This window comes from Pagrus pagrus (genome assembly GCF_965226575.1).
Source record: "Pagrus pagrus genome assembly, chromosome: 13".
Lineage (NCBI taxonomy): Eukaryota > Metazoa > Chordata > Actinopteri > Spariformes > Sparidae > Pagrus > Pagrus pagrus.
Window position 1 is genome coordinate 13,858,306 of NC_140197.1, and position 25,593 is coordinate 13,883,898.

Below are 25,593 nucleotides of genomic sequence, written 5' to 3' on the forward strand. Positions count from 1 at the left end.
ACAACAAACGTAAATATGCGTCATTTCATATCAGAGTAACATGAACTATCTTCAGACTGACTACACCACTCAACTCGCGTTGGTGTAGCCACAAAATACAAGGGAGTAAAATGCAATGCAAACAGTTCAGGTTGAAGGTTCATGAAAGGCCAAGACCGTTGGTGTGGAATCTCCAGAAACTCTGGAAGTTAACAGCGATAACTCCTCTGCTCCTGTGTGTTTGCATGTAAAAAATGTGAATTTTAAATTGTCACATCATACACGGCATGTATTTGCATGTATTGTTTTTGCCAGAGCCCTTTGTATTGGGATCCCCGCTGCGCCAACACAGTGATCTCATTGAAAATGAATGAATAGGCTCTTGCATCGCTCGTGCCAGTCTGGCCACCAAAGCCTGTTGGCATTATGCGATATTTTTGCAACAGATACAATTGCAACAATTTCATGTTATTGCTCTTACACTTATGAAAAAAAATCTTTACTTTGCTGGAATTGTGAGCAATTTAGGTCCTGAAATGTAATTAAATCAATTCAGCTCCCCTGTGTAGTCTTGGTTCTTGTCGCTGTAACAGATTTTGCGTGTAAAGCCTGTCAGCATTATGTGTGATCACAGCTAATCCAGCCATCGAGCCTCAAACAGCTGAACGCTGCAGTGTTGCTCATCTGCTAATACCACCGAATAGAATTATCAATGAGGGTATTACTGACTGCACACACCTGCAGCCAGCTGTGTGTGTGTGTACAGATACACATGAGCGTGTGTGTTTTTAACATATTTCTAAGCACTTTACTTGTGCAAGTGTAGTGGTATTAGTTTACAGAGGTATCTATGTGAGAGTGGGCGCATGTTCTTACGACTGTGCTTTATGTTAATACAATAACACAGGCCAGAGCCACTGAGAGCATTATAGATGCTGGAGTGGTTTAAGCTGTCTTTACGTGTTTACATCCAGCTCACTTATGACTTATGGATGAGAGAGAATGAGCTGAAAGACATAACTGCATAAAAATCATGAATCATGAATTATATCCTCATATTTAATGTGTGTGCATGTGTGTGTGTGTATTCTGTTCCCCGTTTCTTCCCCCTCTCTGTGAGGTTTCTTGCCCTTCGAGCAGAGAATTCTGATTGGATTCCACCCCACAGCCATTAACCAATCAGAAATAACATGTATCACCTCGTCAACCTTTTGTCCTTTACATCTAATTCTTTCCACTTTTTTCTCTGCCATCGCTCCATGCGACATGTCCCCTTCCTCCATCCCTCTTCCCATTCCCCTTTATACTCTTACCCTCAATTTCCCCTGTTTCCTTTCTCCGTTGCCCTCCATTTTTCATTCCATTACCACTTTCTTCTTCTCCAGTCTCCCTGATGCTCTTCACCCTTCCTTCATATCCTCCAATCACGTATGTTGCCCTTGGCCCCCTACCCCAACCCCCTCTTCTCTTTTTCCCATGTGATGGTGTGATGAGAGTCACCCCTCTCCTTCTCCTCCTTCCTTTTCTTTTCACTGTCTTTACCTCCACTTTTCTATCCATCCAACCCTTTCAAACTGTTCCACACGTTCAATCTGTCCTCGGTTAGCTTTGTGCGAAGCCCTCCGCTTTCTCTTACACACCATCACATTCCACGGAAGTATACTGATGACAAAAGACTTGAGAGAGCACAAAACAAATTGTGAGAGTCAAGTCTGCAAGTCACGTTGAATGTCAGGGTCATGTCTTTTTCAAAGTTAAAGTCTGCACAATATAGTCAGCTTTTGAATATACTGCTCCCCTTTAGGGAGTGAGTTGCAACCGTATGATTATTCAGGACAACATGTGATTTACTGCCTTGCTGTCTTTTAATTTGGGCCCTTAGGGAACACAAGTTTCTTTTTTTTATATATACCTCGTTATCTGTCCTTTTTTAAATGTCATCTTATTTCACTTATGGTTGTACTTGTTTCAAGTGATTCACCTGTGTTGTATTTAGGCTTTCTGTTTGTGTATCTTGCTGTCAAGGACTTTTTGTCTATTACTCAGCTATATTGGATTTCAGGTCTCTACCTTTTATAGCTATGTGCATATTACCCTTGAGCCTACAGTTTCAATTTGGTTGTGTGGATCTGCACTGTAGATTCTACATGTTCAACCAATCCCCCTAGTTTATTCATACCGGCATGCCCAATTTGCACCACACCTATTCTGAAAATGCTGTCATTCCATATATAGCGGCAGCCCAACATATTGTATATATCAAAACACTTTTTTAATATAATTTCCGTTTGACCTGTTTTTGAATCCCAAATGGAGTCGGATCAGATGATAACCAGGCTCGTTAGATTTTGTGACAATGAACCTCATTCATAAATGTTTTTTTCTTATCATGGTTCTAATAGTTGTCTCAAATAAAACTAGTCATAAAAATACAAAAGCAAAAGAAAAAGTAGAAATAAGAAAACCCCACATCTTAGAAACAGAATATACACAAAGCCACCACAGGCACTATGATCTATAGCTAGTGACTATTTGCCAACAAAGTGAATGTAATTTAAAAAAAACACCGATGCTTTTATTCTGAAAGATGAAGGAAGGATTTAACAGGATGTCCCTTCACTTCCAGGTCAAATTGACCCATTGACTTTCATCTCTCAGTCTGAGTTTGGGCTCCGGAGAGTCAGATTGCCAGCACTGAGGGTGAGCAGCTTTGATCATTACGAGTGTGAGAATCCCTGCTGTATGTGCGGCTCCGACGTGACGCAATTCCTCTTGCACCAAATCGTCTCTTATTTCCGGATTATCGGAAATCTGATTTTACATGCCTGCCATGCCTGTTAAAGGTCGACCTGCAGACTGAGCAGCGCTTGAAATTGTTATTTTCTCTCTCAAATCCTTTATCGTCTTTATACTTCCATAACACACCACCAGCAGTCCCATTATAGAGGCCAGCGCTAAAAATAGCTCCCTCTGCTCCCAATGAGGAAGCCCATTCATCCCAGTCTCAGAGGAGCTGTCACACACACACACACACACACACACACACACACACACAAACTCACACATGTGACAGCATGTACCGTACACTTACAGCCATGCGCACACAAACACATCAATATGTAGGTGCACAAACAAACGCACACGCTTTAGTGTTCTCTGAGTCTGGCGAGGACATATTTGGCATTAGTGAAACAGTGTTTGATCTCAGATCAGTTACCCCGTTTTGAGGTTGACAAGTGCGTCCACGACTCCAGTTTGATGATATTTCGTCATGTACTGGTGCATGGCGGGGTAGTTCCTCCTGATGTTCCTCTCTGTGGATCCGTTTGGAACCGTCCCGAAGCGGAACGGAGGTGAGTACGCGTACGGGTTCTGAAACTGAAGAGGAGAAGAGAGAGGAAATAAAGAGGGATGAAATAGAGAGGAAACAGCAAAGTGTAAAGAGAACAGAGGCCCCGATGTGAATGTGAATCAAAAACACTGCAGCTGTAAATACTGTGTGTTTTATTTTCAACTTTTCCAGCATTTCTAGATATTTTTTAAAGTTTAATTCTACATTTCAGTATTGAGTTGTACTTTTTAAAACATTTCCAAATAAGTGTGCTGATGCTTTGATCCTGCTTCAGCACCACCTGTCTATTAGCAGTTTTAGGTCTGTGAACACCTTAACGCTCAGTGGCTGTACTTTTTCTGTCCGATAAGTCCTATAAACACAAGTGAGTCCATTGCAATATCTCATATTTGATTCGACCTCACCGATTTCCAGAGATAAATTCTGAGAATACAAAGGCTTGACTCGTGTCTGGTAGTGAGGGAACTGCAAAATACAGCAGCAACAAAATAGGATGGAAAAATGTATGTAATCCTTTTCTGTTCCATCCACGGCAACTTTAACCAGCATGCGTAATCAGATTTTTATTCTACTCTATATTCTACTGTAAATGTCTTCACATGCATTTTTAAGCTCCCTTCCTTTTTAGGTCCCTAGTTCCCCAGTTATATAAAATATTTATTTATCTTATCTGATTTATTTTTAAGCGTGTGGGAATTAAGCATGTTTTAGATTCAGAAATCAATGTATGGGTTGAAACGTGTCAGGAAGTCCGATAAGGGGCTATTCTTTATGCCTGAGGTGTTGTCAAGAAATCCGATTAGCTCTGTGTCTTGCAAAACATCAAAGGGTAGCTGCCCTGGGGAAGACATGATTAACAATATTAAACATAAACAGGCCTTTATGAGATCAGCAGGTGAGAGGCCACTTCCTTTCTCTCGTTTGCGTCTTCCTCGAACTGAATATTTTCTTTTTTTTAAAATCCTTTCATCCATCATTTTTCACTGACTCCAACGTCCTCCCACCACGTCCTCGTCTCTCTCAGGTATAATCTAGTCAGTGTACAGGTCAAGGGTTTTGTAGTGGTGTGCTTGAAGCTTGGGTAACAACGTAGCCTCAAGCACTGCAGTAACATCTGCCCTCAGTGCCAGAAACATGAAGCCTATCAATTAGAAGTGTGTATTATGAGCGCCACTCTTACCACATTGTGTGTGTGTGTGTGTGTGTGTGTGTGTGTGTGTGTGTAATGGTACGTGTTACATAGGACCAGACCTGAACATGTTTTTTTACCTACAAAGTGGGGACATTGTTGCAAAGTGAGGACATTTTGGCTGGTCCTCACAGGACTGAATACAGGGCTGAATACCCCCAACCCTTACTCTAACCTGATTGTAACCTAACTCTTAAAACCAAGTAACGGTCCTTTGGAAATAATCTTTGAGTTAATGCGCCTTCCCAGTGTTTTATTTTGTCACGCCAAACTAAGTGCATATGTTCCAACTGTGGAAAACCCATGGGTATGAAGGTAGCACACACACAAATCTTTAGCACAGAGTTGACAAATTTCACCAATTTATTGGGCCATGTCAACCAACATGTTAACGTTTCGGCCTAGTGGCCTTCACCAGAGCATCAATAGGCCGAAACAATAGCATGTTGGCTAGCATAGCCAGAATACATTGGTGAGATTTGTTGGTTTTAATGGTTAAGTTACAATCAGGTTTTGGTTCGGATTAGAGTAAGGGTTGGGGTTAAGAATTCAGGGCCTTTTCCAGCCGCACTGAGTTGATTTTTGATTTTCCTTACCAATTTAATCATGCCTAGTTGACCTGAGCCCAAGATGGATCCTCTCCAGTAGGGGGTGTTGTGATATACCGATATTTATGATAACTGTGATATTCACAAAATGAAATATTGATATTGTGTTAATAACACAAAAGTACTGCAGAAAAGGAGCGTATTTACAGCCGCTCCTGTGACTAGTCAAGACAAGTGCATCATCAGTTAAAGACACACAGTGAGGCAGGTAGCCCTGCTGTAATGGAAATGCGATTCCCTGCCACGCTAGGCTAAGGTGCCGAGTCAAAACAAGTCAAGCAGAGCCTGCTAAAGTGTATGGAAAAGCCCCATTAGTTGTGATGGTTAAGGTTAGGGTGAGGGCCTCGGGAAAGGATTATGTCAATGCGGGTTCCACAAGTATGACATTACAAGTGTCTGTGTGTGTGTGTGTGTAGTATTATTGAAACAGTTATGTAAAATAATATTTCATGACCTTTTCATACAGTCACATGTCAGTTTTGCCTGACATATTTATATAACATGCGTCAATATAATATATATGTAAATATTTATAGATATGAATGCATACTGTGTATCTGCCTGCACGCATGTGCATCTCTAATAAGCAGGTCAGAAAGCGGGCGCGTTTGTCAGACTCTGCCGTGTGTGTGCGCCAGTGCATGCGTTAGCGGTGAAGTCACGCTGTGTGTGTCAGCATCACAAGCGGTAGCCCTGAGGAGACGCTCACTCCTCACGCAGTCCTTCCTGTTGTTTCTCTCTTTCCCCCTCCTCTTTCCCTCCTTTGTGGCTCTTCTAAGGTGGAGCAGAAGCACCCAGGTCAGAGAAGGGCGAGTATGACAAGAGGGTGGGGTGAGTGGGACGCTGATCCGGGACAACTGGGGAAATGCAGACTGGGAAAGCAAGCGCTCTGCTCTTGCTGGATAATTACCAGTGAAGAGCTGTTGAGAACTGCAGCAGCTGCTACGAATGAAAGCTTGATGCAGTGATGATGAGAAAATGAAAGAGCAGAGGCAGAGGAGGATCTGTGTTTCAGACAGGTGGCGATAAGAGGACTTACATTCCCTGCCACAGCACGTGGCCATAAGGCGACAGCAATGCACTCTCACAATATTAGTGAGATGAGTACATGGTGAGATTTTGTTGACAGATGATTGAAACTGACTATTTCTACAGGAGTTGTTATGTAATTTTTATACTTATTAAATCAAATATATACTTTATGTAATATATTTTGACAATTCGTACACATAAATTAAGCGCATTTAAATAAATTAGTCTACTGAAGCCTTTGTGGTTGTCAAGTCGCTCCACTCTCCTCTCTTTTTTTGTCCCATATCTCTTCTGTTGCTCTTCTCCCTCCTTTGTTCTGCACTATCTCCTTATTATGCAAGTTCTGCTGTTATATAAGCAAAGGACTCCCTTTTGTATGTGTACATGTGCGTGTATTGGGGTCTCTAGACTCTAGATTTCAACGCTCCTGCCTGACTATCCGTCTCTCTCACATGCCACTCTGTTTTCTACATGTCTACTGTACCTCTCTTACAGCAGAGTCCCCTGATGGTCCCTGTGTTTGTATTATTATTATTATTATTATCATTGTGCTGTTAGGCATTGTTATTGTTGTGTCAGTGGAAAGTGCTGACTTGTCAGTCAGATTATAGACTTTTTCTCTCAACTTTATATTGCTTTACTGGCAATAGACAAGTTTTCTGCTTCAATGTATCGTTATGAAGTAAATGTTGATTACACAACGTAATGGATATATAATAATGAAACCATCAGCCTTGACATTGGTTCCCTATAAACCTCGCTATCACTCTGCAATTTTGTCTGCCACTGGGCACATGGTCACTCGGGGGTAAGGAAGGTTAACTGGCGATCCATTTCTTTTATAGACTGAGGCCCGATCCCATTTCCATTTTTATCCCTACCTCTTGTTTTCGAGTGCTCCCTTGCCCCTCAGAACAGATATACAAGGGGTACTCGTTAAAATCCTTCCTTATGAAATGGGACAACTCTTCAAGACCTCCATACGTCATTTGACGCCGATGGTGTTTTCTTAATTACAACTGGATATTTGCAAAATGCTATTGTATATTTGCTATTCAGCTATTGTGACTTGTCAAACACCGCTTTGTTACTGGCCACTAACATTAGCAGTGCTTTATAAGCTAACATTAGAAGACTTTGCATAACCCTGTTTGAACTGTGCCTCTGAAACATCTTCATTGTTCAAACCACTGTATCTGAAGCAGTGTGTCTGATCCTGGCTGCCTTTAGTTTAAAACAATGTCTGAAAAATGGACGGAAGAAAAATCGGCGGTGACCTTTCCTTCCACTTCATAGCACCGACAACAGCATTCCTCTTTTACTTTACTATCTTTCAGTCGGATGTTCTCCCGGGTGTTGTGTCAGTTGCTGTCCAGTATGATACACCACACCGGATAAAACGATCAATCGTCAAGCCCAAACACAGATATTCGTTCCTGATGAAATACATCTGTCTCAAAGGGCTTTTATCAGGTTGATATTGTGTCGTCTGAATCTGCGGAGTGATGAAATATCTAAATCATCCTTTCAATTCTGTCACAGTAAAACTCTCACAGACAGAGAAATCTACTGCAGGGGACAATACCTCAATCTCAACTCTCACTCTATTCACAACAGACCACTTATACTGTAAGTGTTTTATTTAATTATTTTTATGTTTGCAGTTTGTGCCAAAAACAAATCCATAACTTTTAATTAAAAAAAAAACATCCAAAATGGTTAAAAACAGACAAGTGTCTTCAGTTTCAAGAGTCAGTCAATTACACTTCCATAATTGAGGCAACAGGATTTTTTGTGCACTTTCAAAGTTTTTTAGCAGCTGGCGTTTTCTTAGAGCTCTGACTGGAATATCTTTATCACTACCAAGATCTGTTAGCTCTGAGTGCATCGTTTGCTTTTCAAACTAGAATTATTAGGTTCTTTTAAACATTAAATCAACTCGGGAAAGGTCGGTGTGATATGACATGCTGCTAGCAGCTCTGGCAGTATTTTTTTTTCTTGTTCCAACACAAACCATGTCCCCTGCTCATGTTATTTGTAATTTTACAGCATATGGCATCCCTTCTCCTGGGCTTTTCTCCTTTTAATGTGCTCCCGCTCAGCTCAACTTTTTGTCGTTCCCTGAGAAGTTCTGAGGAACTTTTGCTGCCCTGTGTTGTTTTCTCTTTGATACACACATTTCATTTAGCATTTTTACACTGACACTCCGGGCCACTCAGCTTGCAAAGCCATCGGGAGTTATCAAAGTTTTCCCGACAGCAAATCCGGCCCTGATCTACTGCATTTATATCTCTGGATGTAACAACTTTTCCAATCTGTGATTTGTTTTTCTGATCTCCTCTAAGCTAATGCATGTCCCAAAACCTGGTTCCGAGTGTTTTTGTGTCACTACGACAAACTGCTACAACACCAGCACAGCACTTGAAATTTGAATTGTAAACCCTGAACTAAACACATGACCTACTATCAACTAGTCTATTCAGCACGTCCTCTTCAGCAAGCAGAGACAAATAAGCCAGCGTTGTAAAGACAAACCCCTATTTTTTTTATATGCCTCCACCAACCAAGTAACAGTTAACACCCATGTCTGTCCTGGACATAATCTAATAAAAGGTATTGAAAGTATTCCAATGAATAACGTTGAACCACGTTGTCACATGGTACAACAGCAATCAGCTGAAGCTCAATGTCAACAAAACCAATGGGCAAAGAACAGAAATAGAAGCTTCAAATGTTCAAATATGGATGCTTCAAGCAAATGTAAAATGTGGTCACAATCTCCCCTTCTGTTCCCGAGTAAGAAATGATGTCACAGTGAACTTGACTTTTGACCTTTTGGATATAATATGTCATCACCTTATCTATCTATCACTTTATCAAATATCTTATTTGTGTGTAGTTCTGTCAAAATCAGTGTATTAGGTTGTGAGTAATGGAGAAATTGTGAGGTCACAGTGAGTTTGATCTTCAACCACAAAATTCTAATAAGCTCATCCTTGAATAAAAGTGGATATTTGTGCCAAATTTAACAAAACTCCATCCAGGTGTTCTAAGAAATCGCATTCAAGAAAATGGGTCGCTCCGACCATAGCGTAAAGAAAAACAAGAGTTACAGGAAGATCATCTAAATACTGATTGTAACATTGTGCAATCAAAATTTACTTCATGATGATATATCATAACAAAAATGTATATCTATGACCAGTTTAATCTATTGTCATATTTTTCTTGAACTCAGGCTCAAACTAAAAGACTTGGACTTACATGATCAGAAGCACACCTCCAATGGGATGGCCATGTTGCCCCCGAACCTGCTGGGCAACTGTTTCCTAACATGTTCAACGAGAGAGCTTGATAAACTGGGATAGTCTGAGGCTTCTCTGCTATGTTTGTTTCAAAGCCTTTCTGTCCCTTTTATATCTCAATGTAGAATTGTGTTCATAATGTTCCTGGTCACAGATGGCTCAGTGTCCGACCTCGCTCAGCATATCTGTCTGAACGGCCGTTTACCCTTTTTGTCTGGTTCCTTTCTTCCCTGACCCTCTCTGTCTTTCTGTATCTCTTCTACTTTCTCCCTCCTGGTGCCATTCCTTTTTCCCTACCTCAGCCGTCAGCCTGGCCCATATCTGTCCGCTTGATGTCTTGTACCATCTTGTGCGTCTTGGCCTCTCGCTATTCCTCAGTCGCCCTCCTGCCAGTTGCTTTACCCCTTATCCCGTTCCTCCCTCCCTCTCTCCTTCTGCATGTTGTCAAAACTCTCTACATCAGTCTCAAATGCTCTCTCCACCGGAGCACGTCCCGATACATCCATCTCACTCTCCTCAGGAACTCGCTACCCTTTTGTCTTCGTTCCGATTTCTCTATATTTGTCTTGACCTTTTCCTTTAATCATTCAGCCTGTCTTACCCTCCTACTTGACCACCTTTTCTACTATCACTTTGCTTCTCGCCTCATTCTTTTGTATTCTTGCATGTCAGCGCGTATTATCACAGTTGTACCTGTGAAATCATTTACAGTCACATGCAGCAGTGCTCTCCTTGATCTTGCTCTTGGTCTTCTTGATCAAAAAACCTCTTGATCAAAAATCCTTGCAGAACCATCAGAGCGCTGTTTCTATTAGACATCTTAGGCAACGAAAAATGTTAAATTTTAGTTTGAGAGCCACATTTTGCAGGAGAAAAAGTCTTTGTGGATGTGTGTGGAATATTTCACCTCAAATAAAAAATGTCCTGTTATCCCTATCCCCACAATTATACAATAATACACGCCTTCTCTGAATGGTTGGAGCATTCCAATCCAAAAAACTCCAAATACTTGCATCGTCGATCCAAATGTTGAAGGAATTCCTAATTTTTAATTGATTTTAATGGATTTTCTGCACTCCTATTCTCTGCCAGATGCTCCCGGCAAGTAATAACCTAGTAGTGAGCACTTGAATTACCTAATTGGACGTCAGATATTAACTGGTGTCATGCATACATTTTGGTTCTAATTATTGTTGCGGCAAATGCAGAGCTGCCCTAATTGGTTTCTAAAAATGGTCACCAAAAAAGCCTAGTTTTAATTCAGCGTCCAAATGTGTTGCTTATGCATAACAAGTTGGATTTATGGCTGTAAAACTTGGAAGTTTGAGCCTTTGGGGAGCACATAAAGGCTGATGGATTCTACCAGTGAAAAAGTGAAGGGTGACTAGAGCTTTAAAAGTAGGCAAAAGGTAATTAATGGAATACATTTGCAATAAAGGAGTCTATTAAGTGTGTGCAAGTTTATCATGTTTATCCAACATATAATATTCCCAGTGTAAAGAGGTTCACTCCAGGGTGGGCTATCATAAACAAACATCTTTCTTTGAATTATCCATCTTTTATCGAGTCAGTTTTGAATTTTGCAGTGATCTGTTGGTTTGGTAACCTCGGCACGGTTAACAAAAATAGGCTTGGAAACCTTGCCAAAAAACCATTGGCACTAACTTGAATGAGCTCGGCCATGTTTATCAAGTCAGAGCCTCTCTGAGGGCAAAGGCAAATGTGGCAGAGCTTCATCGCCCTCTCCATGCTGAGTTTCCTGCCATCAGGGAGGAGGCATACTTTCCCCAGGAATAAAACAGATATTTGGGATAACTTTTTTCCATCAGCTGTTGGGCTCCTAAACAAGCTGTAGGTCTAGTTGCTATTACATTAAACCAATGAGCTTTATTTTATTTCTCACTGTAATGTTTTTATGATGACCTCCTGGATGTTATATGTATTATGTCACTATTTATTGTATTAATTCACGATGATGTGTACTGGTTGTGTTGACTACTGTTGCAAACCAAATTGCCCCAGTCCAATCCAATCCAAACCACCATCCAGCCAGCCAAACCAACAAACTTCCCCTCCCATTTTACCTTGTTGTCGGAGAGACCGGTGACTTGGTCGACGAACTCCTCCTGGATCATGAAGGCGGCCAGGTTGGCAGTGTAGGAGGCCAGGAAGATGACAGCGAAGAAGGCCCACACAGACACTATGAACTTACTGGTGGTTCCTTTCGGGTTCTGCACCGGCACAGAGTTGTTGAAGACGAGACCCCACAGCAACCACACGGCCTTGCCCATGGTGAAGGAAGGTCCGTGGGGGTCTGAGAGAGACGGCGGAGGCGAGAGAGACGGACGGTTTAGTTGAGGAAAAGACCATGCGAGGATATCAGGCTGAAAAGTGTCCTCCTTTACGTGTGCTCACCTTTTCCCTGCGCCAGGTTTCTGTTAAAGCCAAGAGGACTGATGTACTCAAACATGAAGACAGCCATTGCAGTCACCAGTAGGAGCATCACAAACATCATCACCCACACTGATGCACTGAATGGCTCTGCGGGAGAGGGAAGACAGAAATAAAGAGGACAGGGATTAAGTATTAACAAATGTCGGATTAAAATGTTCATACGTCACACATCGCTTTTTCTGATTCATGCTCACTCACTCTTTGGGTAATCAATCATCGCACACCATCGAGGAAAGAACTGCGCGGATAATAAGCTGACTCCTGCATGTTCATAGAGCCCTTACACACGCCCCCTCTATACACACACACTTGCATATACACAGGACACCTCCTATTTGACAGCGCGAGGAGGCGTGCGGTATAGGAAGCCCTGGTGTCAGCACTCCTGTCCTCCCTCTCGGCTCACATCACGACTGCAGAGATTAAACCCTGCTCTAATGTATGGGAGAGCACTGCTGGCACAGGGCCGTGCACCGTGTGCGTGTGTGTCCAAGTGTGTGTATGTGCTGGCAAGCAGCCATTACGGGGGTTTCCTGCTAAGCCCTTATAATTGCCACTTTCACAGCGGTAACTGCATGCTGCATACATGTCAGTGTGTGCACCTGTGTGTGTGTGTGTGCTGGCCTGTGCTTCCCTCCTCTCTTTTATGCAATCTCTGTGCTCGTGCGTGTGTGCGCAGGAACCTCGGATGTCGCTACGCATCAAATGAACGTGACTGCGCAGACATCGAGGGGATATCCGTGGTCGCCCGGGTTAAAATCCTGTGGTTAAGTCCCACTCAGGTAAGTGAGAGTCATTGTGGCAGGAAGCAGGAGTCGAGCTAAATCCCTCTGATGACAGAGCAAGTATCGACGTCTGTGTAACAGGACTGAATTGTGTTGTCAGCGCTGTATCTCAGGGACCACACACATGCACACAGAACAAATATCATCTTGCACTCACACAAACGGGGAAAAAAAGCAAACAAGACAGCACCCCCCCGCCCCCCCCCCCTGTCCCGAGTCAAAGCAACAGTTATTAGTTACCGAGAAAGGCTGACGGGGAAACGGTTCCGTTGCTACGGGAGACCATGACGCTGATCCCGGTTTCCACGAACGGGACGGAGAAATCGATGACCTCAGAACGCTCCTCATTGATCGTCAGAGATCCGACGGCCATGACGGCTTTCTTATAGACCACCTTTGGAGGGCGGAGGAGAGGGGGCATGGATGGATGGATGGATGGATGGATGGATGGATGGATGGGGGGGTGATTAGGGATGAAAGAAGAGAGAGGAGTTAGGACAGGTAGAAGGGAAGAGATGGGTGGAGAGGAGGGGGAAGAATGGGGAGATGATCAAATGGGGGAGCAGGAAAGAAGACGAAGAACATTTATTTAATCAATATACTTTTAAAAGACACAACTAGCTCCTGAAAATACAATGTTCAGATCTTAGTTCAATCTTTAGATTATCCGTCTTTTTTTTCTCCCTCCACTAAATGTTGTCCCTGCAAATTAACATTATCTTTAATGAAAATGCTCCAAAAACTAAAATAAATCCAAGCCAGCTGCCAAATCTGCACCCGAGCATGACTTTTATTGACTGCACATTAAGAAAGTTTTTAATCTCGGGCTTAATCTTAATCAAGATAATCAATATGCAAGCCGGAGTAAAACAAGATGAATGCCAGGTGAACTTCAGCTCGGTGAATTAAGTCTGCCATAAAAAATATAGACGGCAATAAAGTTTACAGTCTTCAAATGAACTCCGGGATTTTACCTTCAAGTCGGAGCTGGTAATTAAAGATATGCAGGGAAGGCTTCTGCAGGAGTAGCTAAGATTTGTTTACTTTCTGAGCGTTTACAGCTGGTGCCAAAGCCTCATAGCTGATTTTCTTCTCTGCGAAAGTTTTGCAAAGTCAACACTTAAAGCTTTTTTTTTTGGAACATAAGGAACAAGAAAATCCTTTCAGACAAACATCTCTAATTTCCTCTCAGCCTTGGCTTGGTTTACTCATTTTAAATGTGCTACAAACTGAAGGTGAGGAGCAGCACTCACACATCATTCGAGACACAATCCTGCACTTCCTGAATACAGTAAGATTCATCGCTACAAAATTGGGTCTTAAATGAGTGACTGGTTCAGAATTGTCCGAACCAGACACACACACACACGCAGGAGGTTCGTCTCACCTCTCCCACCATCCCATTCCAGACGTTGTTGATCTTCTTGCCATGCTTGCCATTGGTTACCAGGTACAGGTCATAGGTGAACTTGACATACTTTGCAATCTTCTTCAGAATATCGATGCAGAAGCCTTTGCAGCACTTCTTGATGTACGTCCCACCAGCCTCTGTTGTGTTGCTGCGGAGACACAAACAAAAAGGGCACGCGCCGTTAGCTTGATGGGTTTTTTGAGCGGCAGCTGCTTCGACCAATTATCAACTGTGGTTGAGTGTCTGTGACAGAAGATGTTGAATTACACAACGTCTGCGCGAAAAAGGCTGATGATGATTAAAATGTCTTCAGATCCCCACCGTTTAAACCTTCAATGACTGAAGACTCGTCAGCGATCTCAATTTTGGGAGCGAAAGCAAAACCAAACTCGTTTTGCTTCTCCTTGAATTCTGCTTGTTAAAATTGATGTGACTGCACCAACGAACAAAATATCACCCTGGGACTTTTTCACCTTTAACTTCAGGTTGTCCTATTCAGAGATGACATCGGAAGACTTGAAAAAACATGCTCCCTCTCTCCTTCCTCCCCTCTGTCCCTCCAGAGAAGGGGGTTTATGACGGCACTGCATCTGTAAGCCTTGTACCATCTGTGTACATGAATTTTGAGAGCAGGAGGGTTCAGGCACTGTTCACGAGCACACACACAATCACACACACACACACACATAAGAGTGCACATCGACTCAGCCACCTGGGACTCTCATTTAACTTTTAAATGTGTGCTAATTAGGAGACGGTAACCTCGTCCTTTAGTTTAACAACGACTTGGACACAAACTTGATGGAAAGAGAACACAAAATAAACTCCAGCCGTGACTCGAGTTACCTTCAGAAACTCTGTCACTTTGGAGGATTTCTGTGATGTCGGAGAAACATTAGCCAATTTTTGCCCCAAGTGCAAACTCCTGTGTTATACTCTCTCGTCGCAATCGATCCGTCAAACAGAGTGTCACCCCAAGTGGAACTCTTCCCTCTCCTCAAACAGTGGAGGAATTTACTTTTTATGGTCTAATAGTTTCACACGAGCGAGAAAAGGTTCATTTGAAACAGCCAGGCGCTGATCTGTCAGCAGCTGGGAATGACTTTTTTTTGTGAGACGTTGCGCAATCGCCCAGGGTGATTTCCTGCTGTTATAACCAGATAATATCTAAAGCAGCTGTTAGAGCTCATCTGAAATGGAATAAAGAAGCTAATCTACATCTAAATGCTCCTTCAAACATAAAATGTGTCAACAAAATCAGGCAGATTCTTTACCAGAGAAGCATTATGGGTTTCGTTTTCTCATCAATAAAATGGAGACTTTTAAAAACACCTTTAACACTCGATCTGTTGTGCAATATCCATTTTCTTTCCAGCCCAACGTCCTTCTGATTTAGCACACAGACACGATGCTGATGAGCATGTGGACGGACAAAGAGACTCGCAGGGGCGGACAGTGTGGTTTCGGATGCATGACTAGGAATAGGACTATAGGAACCTAATTTGTCTGATGCATTTGGCAAGTTCACACCAGGCGGACCCAGTAAACTGTGAGAATTTCAAGCCTGTGCTGCAAACACGACTGCTTTAAAGGAACAGTTCACCAAAGATCAAAACTGTGCCGAAGGAAGCATGCACGTGCTCATGGACGAGAAGCTCGAGCTTGTGACAGTGTGGGATGTAAACATAATTAGCATCCTTCTCGGCTGAGCTGTCACATTAGTTATGTAGCCTCTCATCCGTGAGCAGATGCGTGCTTCCTTCTGCGAGCGTAGTAAAGTAGAAATATGTTACTGCAATGTCGCTGCATGATCAAGTGGCGCAGGGAGAAGGGACACAAAACACAAAAAAAAGGACAACTAAGTCAAGTCGGTGGCAGGTTCAGCCGGTGCGGCCCGTGACCGAGCGAGCATATAGGCCAGAACCGCAATAGCTGCATTCATGAACACAGTGTACCCATTTAGGCAGGGCAGCGTACAGTTCGGGCAGCGAAAGCATGTGACGTTATGGAGGCTGTTTGTGAAGTTGCCGGGGCCAACTTGATATAGAAACACTACAGGGCCCGAGGGGTCTCCAGAGAGGGCGGCGTGGGGATGTGTGTGTGTGTGTGTGTTAGTGTGAGTATGGCTTGTTCTCAGGCCCGGCCTGGGTGAGTGAATTTGTGGTTCTGCATGCATGGATAGTCCATCATCCCCAGATCCAGCCCCTCCATCATTCCTCTCTCTCTCTCTCTCTCTCTCTGCCTCTCTCCTTCCCTCCATCCATCCCTCTTTTCTCCAAATGGACAGTACGGATGCTTGAGTGGGAATTGCACTGTGGGAGGGAGGAAGGCGCTCGAACGCACTGGCCTGTGAGTGAGCGGACATGTGGCAACAGAGAGCGTATATGAGCTTGTGTGTGTGTATGTGTGTGTTTATGTTCCTCCTTGGAGATGCTTTATCCTCCGCCCTACTTCACAGTGATCCTGGATGAAAATCTCTGTTAGCCTCTTCCCTGGGACCCTATTACCACTTAATCAGCTCTGTTTGTGCGGCAGCGTGAGTGTGTGTGTGTGTGTGTTTGCACAGTAACTTTTTACGCTTGCATGTATGCAGCGGTACGAGTGAGACAAAGCGTGCAGCATGCATGCAAATCTTCTTGGAAGTGTGTCCTCCGGTGTGTGTGTGTGTGTGTGTGTGTGTGTGTGTGTTCCAGCGGAGAGAAATAATATTAAATTATCTACAAACCAATTACATGCTTTGATTCAGCAGCGCACGAGCCACTGGGCGACACACACACACACACACACCCACACACACACGCGCCCTGAGCCACTCTCACTGTGTGTGCACACTTGAGGAGCATAATACAGCGAGGGGCCTCGCAGTATTTGGGTGTTAGAGAGAAAATTGGTAAGGAAGGAAGTAAACTGCTGAGTTCAGCACTCGCCTCCATTTTCAGGAGGAGGGGAGAAGCCGCTGCATAGATCGCACACTGCACCTCTTCCCGTGCTCATGAGAGATAGAGAGGGAGGGTGAGGAGTAACACAGCGGCGGCCCTGAAGGAAGTGGAAAACGGTTGACGTCATTTTGACCACCTTCTGATTATCGGATATACTTAATATCAATTGTGGAATGCGTGGTCCCATTTTCCATGCGGAGAAAGTCATCAGCCGTCGATTACGGTTCAGTCAGTGTAATTGTGCAATCTTGAACAGTTGTTACCACTCTATAAGAAGATTGTGTGGAAATTCTCCCTGCCTATAGGCTACCGTAGAAAAGGTTAGTTATTTCACCAAAATATGTTCAAGCAATAAAGACTTGCTTAACATTGTAAATGGAAAGTTGTTGACTGTGTTAAGTCATGGTTAAGCTTTATGCTAAAGATGAGTGGTTCATATTGAAACCAATAATACACCAGGGCTGGCCTGCACCACCCTACTACCCAATTTCAATGCTATTTGCCTTGTGTTTTATAAAGACCCTGATGAAGGCCACAAGCAGGCCAACGTGCTGGTTCAACAACACAGTTCATCTTTATTCTACAAGTGTTGCTTGAGTTTTGACCTCCATGGCCTCTTACCCGAGTCAAACTCTTATTTAAAGCTAGTGGTATTTCTACCTCTTCCTGAATTTTGAGTAGCATTTTTATGAAACCAAGCAGAAACATCAAGTAATTCACAATAAGGACAACAGTGCTGTGGTAGCTTAATAGATAGGTGGGCCTGGAAGGCCGACTTACTCTTTGACATGCTTCCTGCAGGGCACAGAGTTCCTCATGCAGGTACCAGTGAGCCTCTCGACGTCCTCCACGATAACAAAAGGTTTCTCCTCTAAAGTGACGATGGACAGGTGATTGTCGTCCAGCTCCGCGTCACCGAAGGAGTTGAAGCGCGGCCACACTGGGTACTTAAGTGTCAGGCTGCGGTTGTCCAATCTTCCCATCTGGGGGAGGAAGGAAATGAGGATACCAAAGACGAGAAGACAAATGAGTTTAGCTCGACAAGATTGTTAAGTCACCATAAAACGCAAGCACTGAATTAACATTTTGGGCATTTATAAAGGGAGTGGATCTAATCCAATACTTTACGATTAGTGAGCAGTTCCGAGTCAGCATCTGCCCGAAGACACTTACTGTAACGGCAGCACGGGCTACACTGAAACCAGAGTGTCTCTAACTACTCTGCAAGACTGTTGCTTCAGATCTAATGGTTATAAGCAGACAGGAAGTGGAAGTAGTGAGAAAACAATTACGTCCAGTGATCACAACATGGCAAGAAAACCCTTTTGAGAAAGGCAGTGAGTCACTTGTCTTTACCTGGTAATTTACCTGCTGTAATCTGTTGCCTATAACTCAAAGCAGAAAGGAAGTGGAGAGGATTACAAATGTAGACACACGTTAACATTTACATTTAATGTAACATTTGTTGCTTTTTATGGCACAGAAACATACAAATCAGTATACATGTTCACAGACCATAATACATGTGACTGTGGGTACAGCATAACAGCACGGTGTGTAGGGATGCATGACAAAATGCACACAGAGGGATATTCAGTATGGCTATGAATGCAAACATATATGAGAGAGAGAGAGAGCGAGTGTGGCAGTGTGACAGCGCTGTGGCTCGGTTAATAATTCAGAAAGTTTTCCAGAGCTGTGATGTCACAGATTCCCCCTATGGATGCTCTTTACCCGCCCACACCTGTCTGCAAACGTATGTGTGTGTGTGCGCGCGCCTGTGATGTTTACGCATGTCTGTGTCAGACGGGGGAGGTAGAGAGAACGAGAGAGACAACAGCAGGCAGCAAGGCTTCGCTCGACTCTCAATTATTAATGCTGCAGGAGCCGGAAAAACGGCAAAACCCTGCTCACACTCTCCCCCCCCCTACATTTCAGAAGTCGTTCTTTCTTTCTTCTTCTTCTTCTCTCTCGCTCTCCAAGACTACTGCTGCAGTGCGAAGTGCAATGTCTGCTTAACAGCCAAAGTTTTTTTTGCGTATTCTCCACTCATTAACACACACTAGGGCGTAAACGCGTGGATGACTGTGCTAGTAACAAATAGAGACAGGCTGAGGTACTGAACGTCTTTGTTTTGTGCGCGAACAAAGTCAAATCTTTGAGAAAAAAACAATTGTCACACTGTGCATACATAATGCAGCATGCTAATCTGTCACCCCTTTGACCCTTGAGTCGTATCGGACAGTGTTTGTCACCCACACGCACACATGTGCGCACACAAACACACACATGTTGTTGTTCAGCCTGCATGCCTGGCTAAGTCATTAACAGGCGAGCAGAGAGGAGGAAGTGAAATTAGCATTTTAATTGTTTTGCTTTGAGTGGTTTTCTATCCTCTGACGGGGATTAGAGTCTTTTCTCCACTTTTAGTCAGCTGCTCTGTCAACAGCTCACTCTGCTGTCGGCTACATCTCTAAGACTGCGTGTGTGTGTGTGTGTTGCGTTGCGGGACTGTATGCTGAGGTGGCATGTGAGCAGCTCCTTGTGTGTCACCTTCACTCTCTAGGGAACGGACACATTTGTCTATCTGTCTTAGCACAGCTGTTTTGCATTTCACAAGCGAGTGGGTGCGGGCACATATCTACACACACACACACTTGTGTGTGTAAGTGTGTGTGTGTGTGTGCTTGTGTGCGCGCGTATCAAAGGGCTGGGGAGGTATCGAAGGAAATGAGATTGGTAATGCAAGAGTGAGAGGGAATGTGTGCATAATAAGTAAGATAGGACTTGTGTCAGAAATGACGCGAGTCTGCAAAAAAAACCAAAAAGCAAATGCGGGAACGAGTCGAGGAGGAGAAGAATTGAAACGAGTATTTAAAGCATTTGGAATGTTTGGAGTCATTTTCTAATCTTAGTCGAACCCTAAAGCAGCACTTACCAGCTGTGTGCACCCTGCTGATACACAGTATATATATATATAACAATTCCACGGGTGTTTCAACTGTGTAGCATTAGGCCAAAAGAGGTAGAAATGAAATTTTTCTAGAAGAACAGCCCTGTTACTTCCTGTGTGTCACATATGATGCAAAGTGCACAGGCTGCACTGACAGCTAATCCCATAATGATAGTTTTACTACTTGTTGCACCTTTAAAGGTGCAATATGTAAGAATTTTGGATGGCAACATCAAATAATTAACTCAAATGATCAACAGAATTTTGAGGACTTTTTTGACGGTTGTCACGGTTTGGGTTTTTGGTTTAGTTATTGTTTCCTGTTTTACTTTGTAAGGGTTCACCCTACTGTGTCATGTTCCTGCCCTTTGTCTTTTTTCCCATCCTGATAGGTTTATAATTAATACAAGCTTTTGAGGACTGGCCCTGATTCGGTTGGATGAATCAATAAAGTCGAGGGGGAGATAAATGTTGGGGCAGAAAACAGAGAGGCGAAGGTGAAGGAGGAAGAGGAGGAGGAGGAGGACGGGAAGAATAAGCTGACTTCAGCAGCTGATTTCCTGTCCTCCTGCTCTCCTCTTCCTCCTTCCTCTCTGTCTCCCCCTCTCTCTAATTAAAGGAAGAGGGGTTATAAATTAATGCCTAGAGAGAGGAGAGGATTCACTATCGACCGGCAACGCAGCAGAATGCTGAATCTTCCTGCATGAAATACCAGATATTACACACAAGCTAAATACATGCGGTGCGTGTGTGTGTGTGTGTGTTTGTGTAAGGCCAGTGGAGGTTACGATGATAGGGCCCGTGGGATTCCTGCATTATAACATCCCATGGCGGCAATTATATTACCCATCACCCTGTAATGAATTCAGAGCCACTTGAAGAGGAGATGACATCCTGCCCGAGACAAATTGTGTTTCTGATATTCTTCTGTCGGATCCTTTACTCAAAAATCTCTTGTTTCGTTTCATCTGCCGCTCTTTTGTCACCACCTGCTTTTTAATCTTTGTTTTGAAAGGCTTTGCTCTTTAACTGTATGTCACTCTTTCTATTCACACTGTCTTCCCTCTCTCTCGTTGTCTTTTATTCTCTGCGTGTGGCCCAGACACCCTGACACTCTCGCGCACAATCAAGGGCTACAATCAACCAGAACCCGGCTGAACAAGCGAGACAGGATGATAGAAAAATCAAGAAAAACAAGGGTCAGCGCTCTCACTCCGAGCACCTTCTCCGTGCCAGTCTCGCTGGGAGAGTTATCGCCGTGGCACGTTGCATTATGGGAGAATGAGTTCCTAATAGCGTGGAGAAACCCATTCAGTCATAAAACAGTATCTGTCACTCCTGTCAGACAAAATTATGTCGGGAAAATGGATTCTGCTCTCCCTCTCCTCCGCTGGCTCTGTTTGTGTGTGTGTGTGTGTGTGTGTGTGTGTGTGTGTGTGAGAAAAACAAGGGCAGAGAGAAAGAGGATGACAGAGTGGAAGAGCGAGAGAAAAAACTGCATCCGTGGATTTAGACATCTTTTCTGAAAGTGGAGCGCTTTTATGAAGATTCAGAGAATAGTCAAGGCCCGGGTAGAAAATGCACGTGTGTGTTTGTGGGTTTGGTTCGGGAGTGCGTGTTTGCGTATGCACATGGGCTTTCGTGCGTGTCTGCTCTCCATATTGTGATTCTCCAAGCACAAATCCCATGCTGTCTGTAATAATTATTTTGTGAACTGGCTGCTAACACTGCAGCAGCTCCTGAAGCAATTTACACACTCCATCTACTCAGCAGGAATAAAACACAACATCCTGGTTCTGATCGGTAAATACACTCCTTTCATCCGCACGGTGAAGCTATACTGTAACGCTGAGTGCGGCGAGAAAATTCATCGGCAGCTCTGCCGTGTCATTAATTCTTAGGCTGAATATTTCCTCGAGGCTGCATCAGCCATGACATGATGTTGTTTTTGACTTGATTTTTAGATTGAGCAACCAGCATCATCGTCCAGGTGTGAATGGCTGTTAAGCTGTCTGGGGAGAGAACTCAGTACAGCATTGTAAGTGGGTGATAAGTAATGTCTTAGGCCACCTCCTCTGTTCAGAGACGGTCCTCCTCTTTCTTCAAACCATCTGTCTTCTCTGGCCAAGATGTTTACATTATTGTCCTCAAAGGACCGATTTTTCCACTTCAGATGTAAGTGGACAACAGAGGAGGTGGCCTATGACATTACTTATCACCCACTTACAATGCAGTACTGAGTTCTCTCCCCAGACAGCTTAACAAGCATTCACACCTGGGTTCACCTAGCCTTATCAATGCACATGAAGGCCAGTTGGGTCAACGACAACCACAAGTGGCCCTAACGACTCTGAAACACTGAGCTCACACGTGTCCTTAACGACTCTGTAGGACACTCCCACACAGTTTACAAGCCTGCAACTCCCCTCCAGTTAATTAGAAATGAAGAAGCCTCTTGGATGAGAGGTGAAACGTCATCAAGGGGCTGAAACAAGTCGCCTACGATACAGCACTTGAATATATATATATATATTGTATATATGTGTGTGTGTGTTGCTTTATCTTAAAAAAACGCAAGCTCCTTTTCAATATAAGACTGCGCTTTATCTGATTTATTGCCTCCCCTGGATGCAGCATCATTACAACGTATTAGCGTTTTTTTGGTGTGGAGACACACTAAAAGAGAATAGCCCGCGCTATCGTTGTTTCTACAAATGATTTATTAAGTATGCCACTCCTGGCAAGGCCGCGTCCATCTGAATTGTCATTCTGTCCTTTCTGCTCTATCCGCTCGGTTGTTACTTCAGCTAGTTTTCACAGATAAAAGCCTAATTTTGCATAATTCCACGCTGGATCCGGCTTTTCATCCAGTCAGATATACCCGCATGATTTGCTGCAATCTGCACTCCTTTTAAATAAAACAGTCATTCGCTGTGATTACATAATCCTTTAAAAAAGACAAAAAAATCTGAACACCACACACATCCAACACACTGACAGGTGAAGATATTTCAAAGCGGCTCTTCCCAAAAACTCAAAAATATACCAGCTCCGTGTGTGTGTGTGTGTCGAAGAGAACAGCAGGTGTGGATGCTTTGAAAGCCTGAGTCTTAAACACCTGTAGTAAAAAAAAAAAAAAAAAAAAAAGCGCGCACATGCTCGTGGCTCCGTTCCACCGCCCTCTTCCTCTCTTTGTGTCGCTTTTTCCCGGGCTCATTTGCTCGCGCTATCTCGGCCCATCTGTCTCCATCGCTCGATCGTCTCGCTATCGCTCCATATAGCTTCTCCTCTCCCTGTCTCTCCCCTCCTGTGCCTCAAGGGGACACATTTTATATTTTTAGTGCATATCCATATTTTAGTGCAGTTACTGAATTTTTATCTCTTGATCATCATGGAAGTCTCTCTTTCTCTCTCTCTCTGTGAGTGTGTGTGTGTGTGTGCCGCTGATTCCTGGCGCATGGGTGGGACGGCTGCACCAGAGGGAGAGAGAGAGAGGGAGGGAGAGAGAGAGAGAGAGCAGCTCCCAATTATGTTTCCACTTTGGGTCTCCGTGTCTCTCTTGCCTTCAGTCTCCTTCTCTGCACCACAGTGAAGTGGTACTGATCAATTTCACAGACTCTCTGTTTACAACAACACACTCTACCTCCCCTCAGCACACCAACAAAGGGTCTTTTGTGTGCGTGCGTGCGCATGTGTGTGTGTGTGTGTGGGTGGGTGTGTGTCAGTATGAAATATGAAAAAGCCAGTCTCAAAGATTGGGTGGAGACTGTGCGGATTGCGGCAAACTAAACCGAATACTGTACCGCGCGCACACACCGATGTGACCTGAATAAAAAAGCAGATTGGCCCAAGCGCAAGCCTCTCAAGAAGTGTTTCTACCAATAACCAGTGTGGATGGGTAAACACACACACACACATAAACACACACATACAAAGAGCAGTGACCCCTCGCCACCCCAATAACGGAGGTCTCAGGTTTTGATTAACTGTGGTTTTGAGGTGCTATCAAAGACCACAACAGCAATCACAGCTAAAGACAGACAGAGTGCACAGATTATCTGGACAGGGGGGGGAGGAAGGGAGGGAAGGAAAAACAGGAGGTAAGGATGGAAAAACAGAAGAGGAAGGGAACGAAGGTGGGGAGGAGAGGAAGAAATTTGACTTGAGGAAAGAAGATTTTTTGGAGAAGGCGGCAGTGATAAGACAAAAAACGGGGGAAGGTGGCAGGAGAGGGACAAAAATGAAAGGAAAAAAAAGACATAACCATGTATCTCCCTTTCTTCCTTATCCAAATCCTTAGTTTAGTCACACCTCTCTCTTCTCCCATCATTCTCTCAAACGTTTCCTCTCAGCCTCGCCCACCCCTGAACCATGAGCTGCTGGGAGCATTAAGCCTGAGGTATTTAAGCCTGTACGAGGCAGCCAGATGTAGGTATCAGGATACATGGCTGCCATTTAAAAGTCCATTACTACAGCGAGAAATACTCACCCGTTTACAGTGGCCATTCTTTATTGAAGCTTTCTCACATTAACCAGTTAAAGAAATCCATAAGCTTGTTAGTAAATGAGCTCATTGATCAACGCAGAGTTGTACGACTCAGTGAGACTGTAGCATTTTCAATAACGTGTTTGTTTTTGCCCTTCAATTCAACGAGTTTACATGTCAATCAAATGCTGCGGGAAGATCCGTGATGTCTTTTCCCTTAATTTCAGTTTCTTTAAAGCGACGCCGCTTTTTATAAGGTTTGCAATGCATGAACTTCCCTGCGGAGCGGCTAAGGAAATAACGCAGCAGTAAGTAATAGACAAAGACAACAGGAAACGTATGTGTGTAAGCGCTTGACTAATACCAATAAACAGGTTGACATTATCTGTAAAATCGGGGGTTATCACAGATAGATTGGTGTTGGTGTTGATGTGTATATTGCCACATATCCAAAAAGAAAGAGGAAACAATAACAGTAATGTATAATAAGAGTATTGATCAGAAAAAAAGCAAAAGAGAGAAACACAATAAACAAAAGCAGCATAAACACAAACACAAGCAAGAACAACAGGACCGTAGACAGGTTTTACATCACACGCTAAATCCCCCAACAGAAAACCATCTAATTTAAGGGTCCTTTACTATGCTAATTTTCAGGCTCATATATTTTTAGGTGTCTACTAGAAAATACTTTGACGTTCAAGAAACACATTATTTTTCAGCGTACTGGTCATCCCTGCAGCACCTCTATTCACTCGCTCTCCTAAACGCCTGTCTCTTTAAGGTACCCCTCCCAAAAAGCCCAGTCTGCTCTGATTGGTCAGCCCCAACAGGCCTGAGCAGGCACCGCCCACTGTGTCTCAACCTCAGCTCGGCCCGTGTTGTTGCAACTGCAACGGTCGGTGACTGCATTTGTGACATCACAACCTTACGAAAGTCCTTGTTTTTGAAGGCACAGTGTCTGAATACCCGCTGTGTGCATTTCTCTGATGACTGAGCATTTTGACACTTTCACATTATTTACACACCTAGACCTGCTTTATAATCAAAAAAGACATGGAATTATTGACCATTAGAGACTTATGTAAGACTTAATGGGA

At 43.6% G+C, this 25,593-nt stretch overlaps 1 protein-coding gene across 2 annotated transcripts in view; it reads right to left on the bottom strand.

Moving 5' to 3' along the window:
* The window catches only part of grin2aa (glutamate receptor, ionotropic, N-methyl D-aspartate 2A, a), a gene marked incomplete at its 5' end in the record, with an annotated part of 157,873 nt that overhangs the window by 17,932 nt on the left and 114,348 nt on the right, over positions 1–25,593 (bottom strand). For both annotated transcript variants that reach the window (XM_084370623.1, XM_084370622.1), the window contains 6 exons: positions 3,197–3,357; positions 11,550–11,779; positions 11,881–12,006; positions 12,945–13,098; positions 14,092–14,263; positions 17,835–18,037. In XM_084370623.1, the coding sequence (XP_084226749.1) occupies positions 3,197–3,357; positions 11,550–11,779; positions 11,881–12,006; positions 12,945–13,098; positions 14,092–14,263; positions 17,835–18,037 (1,046 nt within the window). The remainder of the gene's footprint in view (positions 1–3,196; positions 3,358–11,549; positions 11,780–11,880; positions 12,007–12,944; positions 13,099–14,091; positions 14,264–17,834; positions 18,038–25,593) is intronic.